Source organism: Martes martes (assembly GCF_963455335.1).
Source record: "Martes martes genome assembly, chromosome: 2".
NCBI classification, from domain to species: Eukaryota; Metazoa; Chordata; class Mammalia; order Carnivora; family Mustelidae; genus Martes; species Martes martes.
The window spans coordinates 136,449,235-136,467,578 of NC_137889.1; the positions used below are offsets into that span (position 1 = coordinate 136,449,235).

General features: G+C 43.7%; 1 protein-coding gene across 1 annotated transcript in view; it reads right to left on the reverse strand.

The window, feature by feature from the left end:
- Positions 1–9,056: 9,056 nt before the first annotated feature.
- The window catches only part of TBC1D9 (TBC1 domain family member 9), a 120,845-nt gene continuing 111,557 nt past the window's right edge, over positions 9,057–18,344 (reverse strand). Inside the window, exons 17-21 of the mRNA XM_080797137.1 lie at positions 16,624–16,689; positions 15,744–15,830; positions 12,459–12,533; positions 12,261–12,364; positions 9,057–11,192 (exon numbers count right to left, since the gene is read on the reverse strand). Of these exons, the coding sequence (XP_080653263.1) occupies positions 10,470–11,192; positions 12,261–12,364; positions 12,459–12,533; positions 15,744–15,830; positions 16,624–16,689 (1,055 nt within the window). The 3' untranslated portion in view covers positions 9,057–10,469. The remainder of the gene's footprint in view (positions 11,193–12,260; positions 12,365–12,458; positions 12,534–15,743; positions 15,831–16,623; positions 16,690–18,344) is intronic.

Here is an 18,344-nt window from a genome sequence, read left to right on the forward strand (position 1 = left end):
CAATGGCCACAGTCACCAAACTGTGGAAAGAACCAAGATGCCCTTCAATGGATGAATGGATAAAGAAGATGTGGTCCATATATATGCAATGGAGTATTATGCCTCCATCAGAAAGGATGAATACCCAAATTTTGTATCAACATGGACGGGACTGGAGGCGATTATGTTGAGTGAAATAAGTCAAGCAGAGAGAGTCAATTATCATATGGTTTCACTTACTTGTGGAACATAAGGAATAGCATGGAGGACATTGGGAGATGGAGAAGAGAAGGGAGTTGGGGGAAATCGGAGGGGGAGACAAAGCATGAGAGACTGTGGACTCTGAGAAACAAACTGAGGGTTTTGGTGGGGAGGGGTGTGGATGGTTGGGTGAGCTTGGTGGTGGGTATTAAGGAGGGCATGTATTGCATGGAGCACTGGGTATGGTGCATAAAGAATGAATTCTGGAGCACTGAAAAAAATTAAATTTAATTTTTAAAAAATTAAAAAATAAAAGGTTATTGACCTCAAAAGTTGAAGACATGGGAGAAGACAGCACTGGCTGTTGGTGGGAGTATGAGAGCAAGTAGATTATTTTGAAAGGTGGTCTGGTGGCTATTTGTTACTATTTTCTTTTTTTTAAAGATTTTATTTTTATTTATTTGAAAGACAGAGATCACAAATAGGCAGAGAGGCAGGCGGGGGGTGGGGTGGGAAACAGGCTCCCTGCTGAGCAGAGACCCCGATGTGGGGCTCGATCCCAGGACCCTGGGATCATGACATGAGCCGAAGGCAGAGGCTTTAACCCACTGAGCCACCCAGGCGCCCCTATTTGTTACTATTTTCAATGGGCATTTTACTCCTTCAATTCTAGCCCAAGGAAATATTCTTATATATGTCGCAATGTCTTTACAGTGATATTTACTCCCACGGTGTTTATAATAAGAGGACTCTACTTATTATAAGCAGTGAAATAATGAAATAGTGAAAGCCCATCAGCTGGGAGGGAGGAGATGGGTGTGGTAGGGGATATTCTTTTTCTATGGAATATTGGGCTGTCATTCATATAAATGAGGTAGATTTACATATTCAAACAAGAACAGGTCTCTCTGACACTTAGGTGGAAAAAATGGAATACAGAATAACTTTCAATTTGACCTCCTTTTCCTTTTTTTTTAAATGCATGTGGATAGATGTGTTTATAAATTCATAGAACAAATGAGCTTCAATCCGTCAAGGATACCTACCTCCATTAGGAAGTAGGATTTGAGGGGCTAGTAGAGGAAGACTTTCTTTCCACTTAATTTTCTGTTGTTTGATATGGGTATTTGTTTTCAGTTGTTGCATCTGTGTATTCCTTGCATGTAAAAAGCAAACAAAATAGTTATTATGTGATGTTCATGCAGGTGCCCTAATGTCTACTGGAGCCTTCTTTACTGTATTGTATAGAGAGTTTCGATTTAACAAAGTAGAAGGCTGTGCGGTGACAAGTCTTTCCACCAAGTGTCGTTTTCCAAGAAATCTCGGTATGTGGTAAACATTTTTCTGGAGAAATGTGTGAATCTGTAATCTTCCAGAGAGTCCGTTGGAATCGTCTCCTGGCTTGGTCACTGCCCAAGTCAGCCCTGTTGACCCAGGGCTCTAGACTGAGCAGTGGTGGGCGAGGTGGCAACAGAGTTCCAGCCTAAGGACCACAGCCCTTATTCTCTTCACAGCAAACCCCTGAACCTCTTCAAGCCACTGAGGAGACAACTCGCTCTACAAAAATCCTCCATTTTGCTCTTCCCTATTCAGAAAGAAGAAGGAATTCCAAAGGAGATTCTGAAATCTCCATGTCAACCTGTGTGTTTTATGAAAGCTACTTCACAGACTACTTCCTTTTCAAAGGAGTTTGTAATTTTGTATTTTGCTTAAGTCTTTTGGAAAGTCCCTGTACTCCAGTTAACTCCACCGAAACAAGCATTTACAAATTCCCTGATTGCATAATGCCTCTTTTTTTTTTTTTTTTTAAAAGATTTTATTTATTTATTTGACAGGCAGAGACCACAAGTAGGCAGAGAGGCAGGCAGAGAGAGAGGAGGAAGCAGGCTCCCTGCCGAGCAGAGAGCCCGACGCGGGGCTCGATCCCAGGACCCTGGGATCATGACCTGAGCTGAAGGCAGAGGCTTTAACCCACTGAGCCACCCAGGCACCCCTGCATAATGCCTCTTCTTCATGAGACCAGCTGCTGAGGAAATCACCCAGTGCCCCATTGCAAAAGGTGTTGTGCTTTCATTTTTTTCATTAACTTTTCAAATGTCTTCTCAGCTTCAATGAGCTCTTCTTTGACTTCTCTCAAGAAGGACCTAGTGAGGGACCCTAGGGTGGCTCAGTTGATGAAGCGTCTGCCTTCGACTCAGGTAATGATCCCAGGGTCCTGGGATCCAGCCCCGAATCGGGCTCCCTGCTCAGCGGAAAGCCTGCTTCTCCCTCTCCCACCTCCCCTGCTTGTGTTCCCTCTCTCACTGTCTCTCTCTCTGTCAAATAAATAAATAAGCAAATCTTTAAAAAAGAAAGACCCAGTGAATTCAGGTGTTACTTCTCTTTTTTTCCCCTTGCTCTGATGTACAGTTCATTACTTCTCATTGTGAGAAGAGATACCGTGTTATATCACGCTGGGCATACCTGATGTTTCAACTTATACAAGACTAATTTTATATAATTAATTTTATACAATAAATACAAATAACAAAAATGCAAATAATTTTTTTAAAAGATTTTATTTGGCACACAGAGAGAGAAATCACAAGTAGGCAGAGAGGCAGGTAGAGAGAGAGGGAAGCAGGCTCTCTGCTAAGGAGAGAGCCCGACATGGGGCTCGATCCCAGGACCCTGAGATCATGACCTGAGCCGAAGGCAGAGGCCCAACCCACTGAGCCACCCAGGCACCCCCCAAAATACAAATAATTTTATACAAGTATTCAATTTATATAAATGTCCAAATACCAAATACTCCCTTTTTGGCTTCTGATGAAATATCATCTTGACCACATAGTATTTTATACCAAGATCTCTTTCACTTCCAAAACTTAAAAATTCAACACTTTCCTTTACATCTCGCTCTAGACCTAAAAAAGTTGCCACAGGAGTTGGGCGGGGGGGGGGGGGGTTCAAATAACATACATGGTTCACAGATTTTGACAGCACGACAGAGGATGCTGTAAATAATGCACTGAAACCAGCCAGTAGGGAAAATGAATAAACTGTAGTAAACTTATACTCTAGGTTCTTTTCCTCTCAGAATATGGACCAGTGCTGAGAAATCAGTCTCTAGGTAGACAGGCAGTGACTGATCATAACTGTTCCAATGTGCTTGTTTGTCTTTCTATAGGAAGTTGGGATGGGAGGGGAACATGATTACACTGAAGTTTTAGAAAGATCATATAACAGCAGCTTAAAAGAGTGACTGGAGGGTATGAGGGGAGACTAGAGGCAGAAAAGTAATGTGACCACGATCCCGCGATCTTGGTCCTTTCAAACACTTGCCACAAACGTGAATGTGCACATATGAAAGTGTGGCATTATGAACTTACAGACTTGATCGTTTTCTTTCTTGTTAGCCAGTGATTAGAGGAGTAACTGTCATCCTCAACCTGACCAATAGCCAAAGGGCTACTGCGAATGACTGCCTTCCAGTTATTAAGAGAAACAGACTCAGTTAAGGAAAGTTGCATTGGGGTTGCAAGGGTCAGGGGATATAAATCCATATGTAGCCTTTCATCAGAGCATCAGCCTCTGAGCCCCCCTTTTGGGTCACACTTTGAGGCATGAAGTTTGACCATCAGATGTTGTGCAAAGTTGTCAAGAAAAGTCAAGGTGTTGAGAACTTGCTTGATCCACCAAAGACTGAGCATGCTCTGTTCTTTTAAGTAGGAAGCAATAGAGCTTCTCAAGTCATGCAGCAGGCAGCTGGGATTGCTACTGTAGTTTAAGTGTAGTTCTGAGTGATGAGGATCGATCAAATATTAACATGAGCCTCATAAAATCTTGGACCAGGATGCCTGGGTGGTTCAGTGGGTTAAGCTTCTGCCTTCAGCTCAAGTCATGATCCTGGGATCCTAGGATCGAGCCCCGCATTGGACTCCCTGCTCAGCCGGGAGCCGGCTTCTCCCTCTCCTTCTGCCCCTCCCCCTGCTTATGCCCTCTCTCTCATAAACAAATAAAATGTTAAAAAAAAAAAAAACCACCTCTCTTGGACCTATCGACAAGTACAAAGCCAGACTGATTGCATACTTGGGAACAAACAGAGGAATCCAGATTAAGCGGTGTATAGAAGGGCACCTGGGTGGCTCATGCCTTTGGCTCAGTTTATGATCTTATGTTCCTGGGATCGAGGCCCACATCAGGCTCTTTGCTCAGCAGGGAGCCTGATTCCCTCCTTCTCTCTGCCTGCCTCTCTGACTACTTACGATCTCTCTCTCTCTCTCTCTCTCTCTGTCAAATAAATAAATAAATAAAATCTTAAAAAAAAAAAAGATGTTTAGGTCTTGGTAACTAGGTTTTGGTAACTAGAAGTTGATAACATGCTATCAGAAGGAATCAAAGATGACTCACATTTCTGGCTTCAGGTACCAATGGATATTAGTGCACTTAATTAAGCTAAGAAATAACAAAGGGGAATATGTTCTAGGGAGAACATAGCAAGTCTAGTTTTCAAGATGCATATGGTACATTCAGGAAATGAGAGTGCAGAAAAAGCTTGGAACTCTCAAGGCACTCAGTACACACTTGTTGAATGAAACAGTTCAGGAGAGAAGCTTGAGCTGAGATAACCTTCGCGAGTCAACAGCAGACAGATGGAAGTTGAAACAGTTGAAGTGGGTGAGCTTCTTCAGGACAAGCAGTGGAGAAGACAGCCTTAGCAGATTGCTGTGGTACTCATTGCTTATGGGGTGGCAAAGGAAGGTAGGCCAGGACAACTGATGGTGGCTTTGTCTAAGAGAGAAAAGGGAATCTGGAAAATACTGGTTTCACAGAGACCATGCAAGGGAGGAGGGAATTTTAATGTGGGAACGTCAATGCATCTAAGTGTCACAGAGAGAGGAATTAAGAACTGGAAAGCATCTCTTGGGTTCAGGAATTTGGTAAAGCACTGGTGTTCTAAGCAGAAGCAGCTTCAGTACCCTGGTGAATCCCCGAGTCATACTGAAGTGAAGGGAAGTCAGACTGGAAATGAAAAACATGGAGGTGGAAGATGGCACTACTCTTTCATGATGTTTGGGGCTGTAATACTGTTGATAAATCAGTAAATAGAGTGTGTAAGAGAGCTAAGGAATTCAATATATGAAGATGCTCAAGACAAAAGAGGTAAAAGGATCCCAAATTTTCTCCAAAATGGAGGAAGGAGAAATCAGATGGCAGGTTCATATAAATTTGTAGTCGAGGGACTGAAAGTGGAACGTTGCAACAGATGGCGCCAGTTCTATGTGTGAATCAAATATTTCACCTAAGTGGGGGCAGGAGTGGGATTAGGGGTCTTTAAGAAACCAGCCAAGAATTAAAGTAGCTATTTTGGGATTAGGAGGATTGGATTAAGGACCTGGAAAGGGATCGTTGAGTGGCAGTCGGAGCTCCTCTGAAAATTGTAGCCGCACAGATCTATAGAGTGGGAACTCCCCCCACCCCCAGCAGCCCAGGTACGACCGAAGAGGGCAGATGCTTGTAATGATTCAAGATTTGGTGATCACAGAAGAGTGGCCACCACAAGTGGTGGTCTCAGAAGGTGGAGGAAAATGGAGTCGAGCTAGCCAGGAAGACAGTGGTTGAAGAGACCACCACGGGATCGAATCTGGTGAGGAAATTCAGCGAAAGACGTGGCAAACTAACTGAGGCTTAGAGGCGGCGTGGGGGGTGGGGGTGGGGGGGGGTGCGGTGCCGTGCGCAGGCGCAGCAGGAGGCACGGAGCTGCGGAGATAGGTTGATGTTCTGAGACAGACACAGCGGGGAGTTGAAACCACAGAAATGAAGTTTGGAGTCTTTGCTGGAGTGTGTTGGAGTGTTCTTTCCACAGATGCTGAAGTTTCCCTGGTGGTGGCAAAAGGGGGTGGGGGAGCAGAGAGGACGTCTGTGGTGTGGATGCTAAGTACTTGGTGAATGCTGGCGAGGACTCAGGGACTCAGGGAAACCCAGATTGGTAGAGGCGACAGGGGCCCAGAGGGCCCAGTTCTCTGACACACCTCTCCCTGAGGCATAGAGTCTAGCTCCCTCCATTTTGGTCTGACCTGGCCTGCGACTGCTTTAACCCCTGCGTGGGTGGGCCCCTACTCCAGGAGTGAGGGCGGAGGAAAAAGCCATGCCCCGCTCTTCACCTGAATCATGACAGTGATTCTTAACCCGCCCGCCCGCTTCGAATGTTGCGCTTCTACCATGATTCTCATTCGCGTGCTCAGAATCATTCTTAACATCTAAGTCCGAACATGCCACCTCTGCTCCCGTCTGTAGGATGCTCCGTCTCAGAGCGAAAAGCAAGAGTCTTTTCACTGGCCTCGGAGATCCTGTGAGCTCTGGTTCCCAGTTACCGCTCTGCCTCATGGCTAAGGTCTTCCCTCTGCTCATACACAGATCCTTCTTATGCCTCCCACTTGCCAGGCAGCCTCCTACTTCAGGGGCCTTTGTACTTGTGGTTTCTTTTGTCTGAGATGCTCTTCCCTCAGGTATGGGCGTGGCTCACTCAAAAGGTACCTCTGTGAGGTCTTCCCTGAGCATTCCAGCATTTCAAGTCCCCTGTCTTTATTTTTTTTAATTGCCCTTGTCACTCACATAACATATATGGCGTTTATCTCGCTTATTGTCTGTTTCCCTTATCAGAGTGTAAATTTCTCTTAAGGACAGGAATTTCTGATCTGTGTCATTCGCTGCTGTACTCTGGGTGCCTAAAACGGCATCGGAGCTGGGCGATAATCATGAAATAACGTAAATTCACTAGCTCTTTTCCTGAGGGCTCAAAAGATTCTCTCTAGCCCAGTCCCAGCGACGTGACTTCAGTCTAGCTGGTACCTGCCCTTCAAGGATTCTAAGGATTTCAGTTTGTAGAGTCAGATCTGGCCTCTCTGTGAAGGGGAAGGAGAGGAAGGAGCTGTGAACCCAGAAAGCCCTCATCTATAGCTCTGCCCTCAGCCACGTGCTTCTAGCTGCTTCTAGCTTCCTCTGGGCAACTAGGCACATCAACAAAGATCACAGGTAGAGAAACCTGGTCCTTACCTTCTGAGCTCAGCCTGTGCCCATCTGTTGATTCCTTTGTCTGGCTCCCTAAGCTTTCCTTTTAAGGAATTAGACTGTCAAGAATGTGTTCAACAAAAAGCACAGGGCCCTGAACGTTATGTAAACAGTCATCTTAAAGCAGAAAATTGTGTGCAATGCTTTGTAGTCACCACATCAACTGCTAAGAGTTCGCTGTAACAGAAGCGCCTTCCTCTGTGATGGGGAGTGAAGAGTGCCCATTCAGCGGCTCTTCCCCCACAGGTATCCGAAATGATACCTCTTCGACACTCCCCGTGAGTTTCTCTCCGTTAGGCTCAAGAGCGAAAGTAGTCCTACATTTTGGCCCCTGAGACAAAGCTTCAGGCAGAGATCAGCTCACAATGGGAGGCAGCTATTGAATTTCTGGGGACAGGAAAAGTACAAGGACATACCGAGAGCTGCCATCTGCCTGGCTGCCTGGGTCCCCACACCACATACCTCAGAGGGAGTTGAGCATGCTTTGGGCCCCCCATCCTTCTCATTGCCTTGCTGGCACTTCCATGTAGCTGCCCCCTCCTCTCCGGAATCAGACTTGAAGTAACGCTGGATGGAACGAGGCTAGATCTGTGGTTTCTCTGGCCTGCCCATTTCCCTAGCCTCCAGGCCCCAAGTGGTTTCTTCCTTTCCCCAAGCAGACACAAGAGCCACCATCTGGAGGGTGTAATGAAAATTAGCCTGGGAATCTCGCCATCACAGAGCCAGCTCAAGGGGGACCACTTAGAGTCAATCACCGTCAGCTCAAGAGGAGAAACTAAAAAGACACAACAGAACCATTAAAACTTTAAACTTTTTTCAGAAAATGCTCTTTGAAATGCACTGCCTGCCTTCTGGAGGCTGAGGAGGGTGGGCTGACAGGCCTGTTTGTCTCATGGGCTAAGCTGTAAATAACCAGCTCCAAGGCTCAGGGCTCCTCCGCATGTAGCCTCAAGAAGCAGGCGGACTATACACAGCCATTACGGAGTGTGTTCCTGCGGTGATGCACTGTGACGGGTCTGAACCGGTGAGGGCGGTATAACAACCAGGCATCCGCAGAGACACTGCTTTCAGAAGGACACATTGTTCAAAGCTTCTTTCTCAGCAGTCCTGGAGAACCCTGACTCCTCTGGTTTATCTGGGGCAAGACATTTAAACGCATTCTTACTCCCCTCCCAAATCCATCTTTGATTTTGGCAAGGTAGAGGTGAGCGGGAATATCGGATTTCTTTCTTTCTCTTCCTTTCTTCCTTAGATTTTATTTGAGAGAGTGATTGAGAGAGAGTGAGCATGAGTGGGGGAGGAGCAGAGGGAGAGGGCGAGGCAGACTCCCGCTGAGCAAGGAGCCCGACATGGGGCTCCATCCCAAGACTCTAGAATCATGACCCCAGCCGAAGGCAGACGCCCAATCGATGGAGCCACCCAGGTGCCCCTAGAAAACACGTGATGTAATAATGTGTAACCGTCTTAAAGTTAAATGAAATAAATTACTGGTCACTCACCTAGATAAAAACCAAATGGTACTACAGTGTATTAATGAGGATGAAACGAGGGATTTTCATCCTTTAATCTCTTTTGCAGTTTAAGTTAAATAATTAGATAACTGATAAGCATTCTCTTATTTTAAATATACCCATTCAAGCGTAGATCACTGCATAGTATTTCTTATCTCAAAATATTTGCCTGTAAGCCCTGGTTTACTTAAAATGGTTGCCCAAATAGAATCGCGACACTACCCCCCCCCCCCAACCGCCACTCACAACGTTGTGGAAAGAGTCACGTTATTGCCTTAAGCAGGAACTCAAGCATTGAGATGAAAGCCGTATCTGAATATCTGATGTATTTTATTTGTTCACATTGGTCCTACTTGAGGTTAACACTATTTCATTGGACAGTTTAAAAATCATTCTGTAAACAAAATAAAAACAGCAGCAAGAGCTAAAATAAAAACACAATGAGTCATAAAGGAATGTGTTGACAGGAACGCTGAATAAGCAAAGAAAATGTGACCATGATCATGATTCAACAGGAGAGAACACCTTCAACATCTGTAAAAGGCAAAACTGTAATAGTTAAAAAAAAAAAAAAAAAAAAAAGCAAGAATCCAAAGTGCAGGTGCGCTAGTCTTCTTTTCCACATCCATTCAGGAAATAGATAGAGCATACTATTCTTTTAATAAAGTGACAAGTTCTGCTTTAAAACATTCAGATACGTTATCTCGCAGATTTTTTTTAAGTTTACATGATCTCTACTTTACATCGATTTAACTGGAAAGATGATCGTAAGCGATACATGGCATAATTTCTTGAATCTATGTAGAGTATAGAAATGATAAAGTTTATTGTTTTAGTTTTTGCTTTATTTGCAGTGAGTAACAAGAAGCTGAAGATCCAGTATCAGAAGCAAAAGTACTTTTACTCTTTCCAGAAAAGAAAGACAGAAAAAAAATATCCCCAGCCCTCTGTCATCTTTGTTGCCATTTTCAGATTCTCTGTAACAAAAGACTGTTCATTTTCCCTGAATTCTGGTCAGCTGACTTAAATAATCAGAACAGTTTTCCAATGCAAAATCAGCCTGGTATTGGTCCAGATTGATCAAATAGAAGTGTCATTCTGGCATCATGTAAAAATCATGTACACGTTCATAATTGTTTAGAACCTCAAACATTTCCCCCTTGAAAAGAAACATCTGTCGAATATGATTTTTGAATAGAGGAATTTTATGAAATGTATTTCAAATCTTAAAAAACATTTTGAATGCTCCCTCAGATGGTATAGGATTTCCCTCAGCTGACACTGCCTTTTCCTTTTGGGAACATTCTTGTGTTCGTGGCATTTCATTTTCCTATGGATCCAGGTTCATTTAGAAAGCCCAAATACACAAATGGCCGTTGCCTTATTTAGCATTAAACAGCACTATTTTTTAAAACCACGTATACAGCTCAACAGCAAGATTAAAATACACACATATCACGGACAGATTCATCTTTGTTTGGAATGCACGGAATAAACTATTCTGGTAAATCCCCCTCCCCCAAGACAGTGTACCTACATCGAGGCGTTTAAATATTTCTCCAACGGTTTTCATTGTATTATATTATGAAAACACGAGGCTTCAAGCCACGTACTAATAAATATTTAATTTAAAAGGAAGAAAGAAACCCCAACACAGAACATTTAAAAACAAAACAAAACCCTTCCCCTCCCCCACCCCACCCGTCCCCAGTGAAGGCGCAGGCGTCAGCCCGACATGGCGGAGATCTCATAGTCACTGGCCGAGGTCAGGGGCTTGCCCATCATCCGGATGTTTTTTGCACTGGTGATTCTGGCCATCATGCACACGGGCTTGTCAAAGTACTTCACCAGGGCCGGCTCAGTCAGGAGGGAGGCCAGGAACTGCTCGAAGGTGATGGCCCAGTCCCGGTCCAGGCTGGTGCTCCGGGGCAGTGCCGCCGTGCCCTGGCCGCTGCGCACCAGAACTGTGTCCTCCCCGATGTCCTCGCAGTGCAGCTTGTCCTCCTCGTGGGAGCCGGCACTCAGCACTGAGTACGAGGACATGGAGCTGTCGTCCTTGGTGTCGTCGTCGGAAATCAGCATGGAGGAGCAGGCCCCGTTGTCCCGGGGAGAGGAGTCCTCCAACTTAATGTCCTCCATCTGGCCTCCCAGGGAGTGCTCCTCACCCTCCACCGTTAAGCTCGCCGGGAGGGGCTCAACAGACTCCACCACGTATGGCTGGCTGGGCCCTTTCTTGGGGAAGAGCATGCCCGGGATGCCCGGGGGGCAGGTGGGTCCGCTGCCCCCGCTGCCGCCCTCCTTTGCAGGCTGGGTGACAAAGAGCTTGCCGACTTCCCCAATCTCCAGCAGGAGGCTGGTCACCGCTGCCGTGGCGTGGTACAGCTCCTGCTCATTGGGGTCTTCGCTGAACATGTTGTACATTGTCTTACACAGCTCGATAAACTGGCCCTGAAAGTGATTCGGAAAAACACAAAGGATGTGAGCATCTCATGGGAGGCACTGAAGCAGACTGCGAAGCTATTTAATATTAAGGCTCCTGGGAGTGCCTGGGTGGCTCAGTGGGTTAAGCGTCTGTCTTCTGCTCAGGTCATGATCCCAGGTCTTGGGATCAAGCCCCACATCGGGCTCCCTGCTCAGTGGGGAGCCTGCTTCTCCCTCTCCCTCTGCCTGACGTTCCCCCTGATTGTGCTCTTTGTCAAATAAAATAAATAAAATCTTTTTTAAAAAGTATTAGGGCTCCTGAAAGACTCTGGAAAAGTCCCAGATGTTAGATGAATTGATGGGTTGTTTAAAGTCTCTTTATTCATGTTTGCATTCCACTTAATTTGACAATTTTCCAACATCCATAAACATAGAAAGAGTGAGATAATAACCCTTCATGTACCTGTCACCTGGAGTCAAGAATGACGGTCAGACAGTTGCTCCACTAACTCTTTCCTCCTCTGTTCAAGTACCATAAATAAATCCCAGACGTCATCTCACGTCACATCTACACACTTCAGTACGTAGCCCACAGGGAGGCTCCAATCCCCTCCCCCATGACACATCTGCTCGTGTCCCTGGACGCCCCACCCACATGGTTTATCTGCTCTCCCCACAGGAAACTCAGCATTGTCATCCTGTGTTACAATTACTTACGTTGTTTTATCTGTCGCCTGTATTTCAGCTTTTTAAGGAGTAAATGTGTTAGATACCTTTGTAGCTAAGCACAGTGATTTGCAAACAGCATGAACTTGTCTTTTGAGTATCTGAGGGTATTTTTAATACCTGAAATGAGAATGCCTGTACTCTCAAAACTGAGTATTTTGTGACTCACATTTTCTCTGTGGGGTTCACCTTCTCACGACGGAGCCTATTTTTGATTCACAAAAGCATGCACAAAATGGATCCAAACAGATCCTAATTCAATATCCCAAGTTACATTCTCTTTGAGGGGGACTTCTGCTACATTCTTCTATGACTGGAAAACAGAGCTTCAAGGTTCGAAATGAGGAAACTGAAATGTTAAACACCTACCTGATTCAGTTTGGGTAAATCCTTTGCATTCTTTGATTTTGATTTATTCTCTGGAGTCCAGAGTCTCAGATAATTACGATTTTCTTGAGAATTTGCCCTCTTCCCTAAAACCCAAGTGTTGAGAAATAAGTATTTAAAGGCCAAGAAGCAAGCGTCCAACCCGCAGGAAGGTAAACATGCGGAGGACAGCGTCCTCACCTCTGTCCGGCTGGAGACTCACTGTGACGAAGCCGTCATCTGCACCATGCTTCCTTCTGCTCTCCAACCCAACCACTGCCGAGAGATAGAAGAAAAAGAACAAAAGGTTATACAATAAACCCAGAGGTCCGGCATTTGTAGTAGGAAATAGAGAAACGTCGAGGTTGGGTTGCCTGATTCAGCAAACCAAATCAAACCACACCAAAACCAAAACCCAGTACATGGAGCTAAATTTGAATTTGAGATAAATAACCAATAATGCTTCAGTAGAAGTGAATCTTAAATAGCACACGGAACATACGCGTGCTAAACAAATGATCTTTCCTTTATCTCAAACTTAGCTTTTATTAGGTGTTCCATGTTTTATCTGACAGCTCTATTTCTCGGTAATGGTTTCCCCCAGAGTTATTTTTCACAACTGGGGTTCAGTGTAGAATTAGGAATTAAAGGAATGATGTCATGTGCTCTTCTGCACTTAAAAAAATGGTGGTGTTGGTCCAATGAATGTTGATTTCCCTTCCCTCTCTGTTACATCATCATCTTAACTTTGCCGACACGAGCCTTGTTTTCTGTCAAGCCCTGCAAAAAGATCAAGAACTTTTGAAAAAAGAAATAAAAATCTATGTGGATAAAAAGTAAACCAAAAAAATCATACGAAATTCCTTACATTCATAATCTGGCATTTCAAAGGTATGACTTTCAAGGAAACCACTTGTAACTGTTTTCCTTTTTCTTCTTAAAATGGGACATCACAGGGCACATAAGGCCTTCAAAGGGGAGAGGTGTAGAACCTCCTCCCGGTGTCCGTTCAGTTTGTCAGCTGTCAGAACGCATTCCAGCATTCTTCCATCATCCAGAAGGTGGCTGGTTTGCCAGATATGGGACCTTTGGTGAATTCAGAATCATGTTAATCTCAGCAGCTTTTAAGATAAAGCGAGAACAATGTACTATATGTCACCGAGAAGTTCTTCTCCTCTTAATGTTGAAAATGATTTAGGAAACCAGCAGATATTAAAAAGTGTTCAATATATGGTAAGTTCATACCATAGATTTAATGTAGCCATTTAAAAACCATGTTTTCAAAACAAACAAACAAGCAAAAAAACCCCATGTTTTCAGGGGTGCCTCGGTGGCTCAGTGGGTTAAAAGCCTCTGCCTTTGGCTCGGGTCATGATTCCAGGGTCCTGAGATCGAGCCCCACATTGGGCTCTCTGCTCAGCAGGGAGCCTGCTTCCCTCTCTCTCTCTGCCTGCCTCTCTGCCTACTTGTGATCTCTGTCTGTCAAATAAATAAATAAAATCTTAAAAAAAACAAAAAACAAAAAAAACCCCACATTTTCAGAGAATGTCTCATGACATGGCAACATCCTCACTGGATTTTTTTATATATAGACATACATTATTATAATGATCTGTTATACAGTGAAAAATGACAGAAAAGAAATTATTTCAAGATATTGTCATCTTTGTATCACAAAATTTTAAGATTAGCTTGTTTTATATATTACATTTTTAGAATTTCAACACAAAGCAATACTGGTTTTGGAGTTAGAAAACCATTTTTAGAAAAGCAACTTTTGGTGATGATTAAGTCCTATTGGCATGTGAGCACTGCTGAAGGATTCTGGAGGATTCTGAAACAAGTGGATCCTTTTCTGAAATGAGTGTTTACGAAGAAAGACAGGGATCACATTTTGCAGCCAAAATACTATTGTTAACAAAGCTAAGAATAGGGTAGGACACACTAAGACACCATGCTAAAAGCTCTCCTACATGATCTCATTAAATCCATACTACAACCAAGAGGACAGCTATCATCTCCATTCTCACAAAAGGAAATGGAGACTCGGAAATACCAGGACCCACCTGAGGTCACCTGGGTAACAATATACAGAGCAGGAGAGTACATTCTGTCCACAGATCCTACCCTCAACTCCTACCACCAGTAATAAGGCTGGATCCAGTGCACCTCTTTCTACTCAGTCAGAGTAATGTAGTTTGACGGTAGATGGTGACTACACTTACCGTGATGAGCACTGAGTGATAAACAGAAAAAACCATGCTATACAGCTGACACTAATATTAACACTGTATGTTAATTATACTCCAATAATAGTAATAATAAAAAAGTTGGTCTACACTGCGCTTATTTTGGAATGGCGAGATTTAAGAGCCAAAGGGACCCAGGAGGAATCACATTTACTTTAGGACTTGGGTGAAGCCACGAAGCTTCACTGGTGATGTATGAGAAGGTGAGTAACTCACTGCAGCGGCAAGTTGAGAGACGCTGCTGAAATTCATACAGGACAAATAGTACATGACAATATATAAATTTGGAGATGTGTACAATGAGTTGAATGACGTCTGTGTAGATCTGACAACTACATAAAGCAGAAGTGAGCACTTTTTAAAAAAAATTTTTGTAAAGGGCCAGAGAGTAAATAGTTTAGGCCATATGGTCTCTGTCTCGACTACTCAATTCTACCCCTGTGCCATGAAAGTAGCCAGAGGCAATACACGAATGAACAGCTTGGCTGTGTTCCAATAAAACTTTATTTCTAGGCACAAAAGTTTAAATTTCATATAATATCCCCCAACATGAAATATTATTCCACTTCTGATTTCTAAAAACCACTTAAAAATGTAAAAACCAGGGAGCCTGGGGGGCTCAGTGGGTTAAGCCTCTGCCTTCGGCTCAGGTCATGATCTCGGGGTCCTGGGATCAGGCCCTGCATCAGGCTCTCTGCTCAGCAGGGAGCCTGCTTCCCCTCTGCCCCCGCCTGCCTCTCTGCCAACTTGTGATTTCTCTGTCAAATAAATAAATAAAATCTTCAAAAAAAAAAAAAAGGAAAAAAAAAACATTCTTCACAGGTTGTGCACACAGATTGTGGGCCACATTTGGCCCGTGGGCTGAAGTTTGCTGATGGCAAAGACAGAAACAAGGGAACTCTTTTTGGCAGACATGTCCTGATTCTGGAGAGCAGCCTAATAACAGGAAGATGTTCTTAATGAGCCTGACTAGAGCAGGGACAGGGGAGCAAAACATATAGTTCTTTGGGCCATGTTTCCTCTAAGCCAGGGGACAAGGTGTACATGGTCCCTTCAGTGGGCCAAGGACCCACTCCCCGGTAGTTGGTTGTCTGACTTCAGATATGTGAAAAGAAAGTAACACAGGCCACTGGATGTTATACTTCTCTGACTGACCAGCTTTGGGGGCAGCTGTTTCCAGTGACAGAGGGTTGTGTAGAAAAGAAATACAGTACCCCTGGCGAGGAAAGCCGCTTACCGTGTGTGCATTCTGGGGTGATGTCTTCAAAGAAGTACTGAGTTGCTTCAAAAGCAGAATCTGGCTCGTCTTGATCAGAGGATGGCTCTAGAGAGAGAAGGAGAGGTAACTGTCATATTGGCAAAGCTGTGACTCAATGAAAATGTGCTTTAGTTGTTACAGAAGTGACAAGGGGGAGGGTGAGAAGCTGAAGGTACAAAGGTACAGTGGGGCACATCACTGGGGCCCTGCCTTATGGAGGTTGGAGGACTCACTCCATATTCCTTTTTAACAACCTCACACCAAAGTGTCCCTTTACATCTTCCTTTTCGTAAGATTTCCCTAAATTCTGTGAAATGCAGCTTCACAAACCAAATTTCAGAAACTGTATGCAATTAAAGATAATTCTCAAATCTATAGTTCTACCTTTTCTCTATCTTTAATGCGAATCCCCCATTTTTTAAGTATTTCCTAGCTATATTCCAGCTACAGGCCAAGCTTTTTAAAAACCTGAGCTCAAAACCTCTCCATCTTTCCTACTTATTTCTGTCAGTGTTAAAACGGCTCCTTCTAAACTCAAAATCTCAGGTTCCTACCCTCTCTTCTCTTTTACAACCTTTGTATCCCATGAGTTACCAAATGCTATTTGTTCTCTCTCTTGCAGAAGTCTGCTCTTTTCCTTTACAATTTGTAGCTCAGACAGGTAAATGACCACAGATGCAAGCACGTACTGATTCAGGAACCTACGTAGGTAATTACTATACAGATCACTTTTAGTGACCAGTGAGTGATTTTGTGTGTGTGTCAAATAGGATGTATATATACAAAAAAGATGTCAAACCAGGTCATAGTTAGGTACATAACTATAACTATAGTTAGGCTCCTCGTGTAGCTCACTTACCAGGCAAGACGTGCATTTTGTACAGGAGTTTGAGTTTCTCTGTGAGGTCCCCATGGCACGCAGCACCTAGAATCACATAAGTTTCAATGTGAAATAGACTGTGTGTACCACTAACACCTCTGGGCTTAACATTGCCCTGAAAAACCTACTTTTTGCTAATTGAAATCAAGATATTGGGTGACAGGAGGTCTGGCCAGCACATATTTGGGCTAAGAGCTCTGGAACCAGGATGCCTGGTTTCAAATCCTTTGTACTTACCATATGCCCTTCAGAGAGTTAACCTCTCTACTTCAGTTTCCCCTATATAAGGCCGAATGATAAAGAGAGGATTCCACCAGTGGTCTTGACATCAGGATCAAAGGAATGCGAGAATTAAACATGCTAACATGTATAAAATGCTTAGAATAGTGGCTGGCACATAATAAAGGTGCTACTAATAAGAAAAATTGTATGACTGGATCTCAACACTAACAGGATTCAGAAATAATCTCAAAATATGTTTGAGATTCCTTGCAATAACTCATTGTAGAAATCCCTTTTAGTTGTTTTTGGGATGTCCTTAATGTTTCTTCAGTTTAATTCATCCGAATATACCTGCCACTATATAACCATCACTTCGATCAAAAGAACCCTGTTACTTCTTCCTTTAAGGTCCATAAGTACTTCAGGAATCAGAAAATCCTCTGTAAGTATCTAGTCTCAGAGCACCTAGTTGAAGATCAATCAGTTTTGGGAAAAGAGGAATCACAGAATCTGGGTTAGCAGGAACATCAGGGGTTGTCTTGTCTGTGTCCCCTTAAATGTAGGCATCTCTCCTCCTCCACGAAAGCCAGGACAGTCTAGCACCTGCTTGAACACTCTCAGAGACAGGGAGCTCATCACCACCAGAGGCATTCCATTCCACCAATGTATTCTTTACATACTGAAAGTTCTGCAATTTTTGTTTTAGTCTTAGGATCCTTAACCTGCAATCTCAACTTCAGAAAGTCCACGAAGCCCCTAAAATGTACAATTTTGTCTCTATGTGCATGTGTCATTTTGTGGGGGAGAAAACGCTCATAGTCCTTATTAGATCTCCAAGAGTCCATGACTCAAAAAAGAGATTTAGAACTGCTTTTCTTCCCCTTATTCGACTCTTGAAAGCCAAACAGAATAGGTCTGTTGCCTCAATACAACCACCCTTCAGATTTTGAGGATAACACACCTGTCTCCCTCAAGCTTCTTTTCAAGGCAAGTGTGTCTATTTTCCACTTTCCACCTTCCCTACTTTAATGCACGTCCACCTTACAGGTCAACTTGTCAATCAATATCTCTCTGGAGAGAGAGTTCCAGAAGCCTCTAGTCCACTTCAGAGAATAGTGGAGCTGTTCTTGACTCCTCTACTAAGAGAGCCTGAGTCTGCATTCAATTTTTTAAACTCTTTCACTGTGGAGTTTCATACTGACCACATGGTTAACTAAATCCCAAGATGTCTGCACACCAATTAATACTCATCATGAAAATGACAGACATTAATTAATTACTTGCTTTGTGTTAAATCTCACGTTAACATGTCAGTTCACTTTTCTCTCACAAGAATTCTATGAGATGGACGTAAATATTATCCCAATTTTACAGATGAAGAAAGTTGAGCTTGTTGATGGTAAATACTGTGTTCAAGGTCATAGATTAGTACGTGGCAAGCCCAGGATTTGGATTCAGATTTGTCTGACCCTAGATTC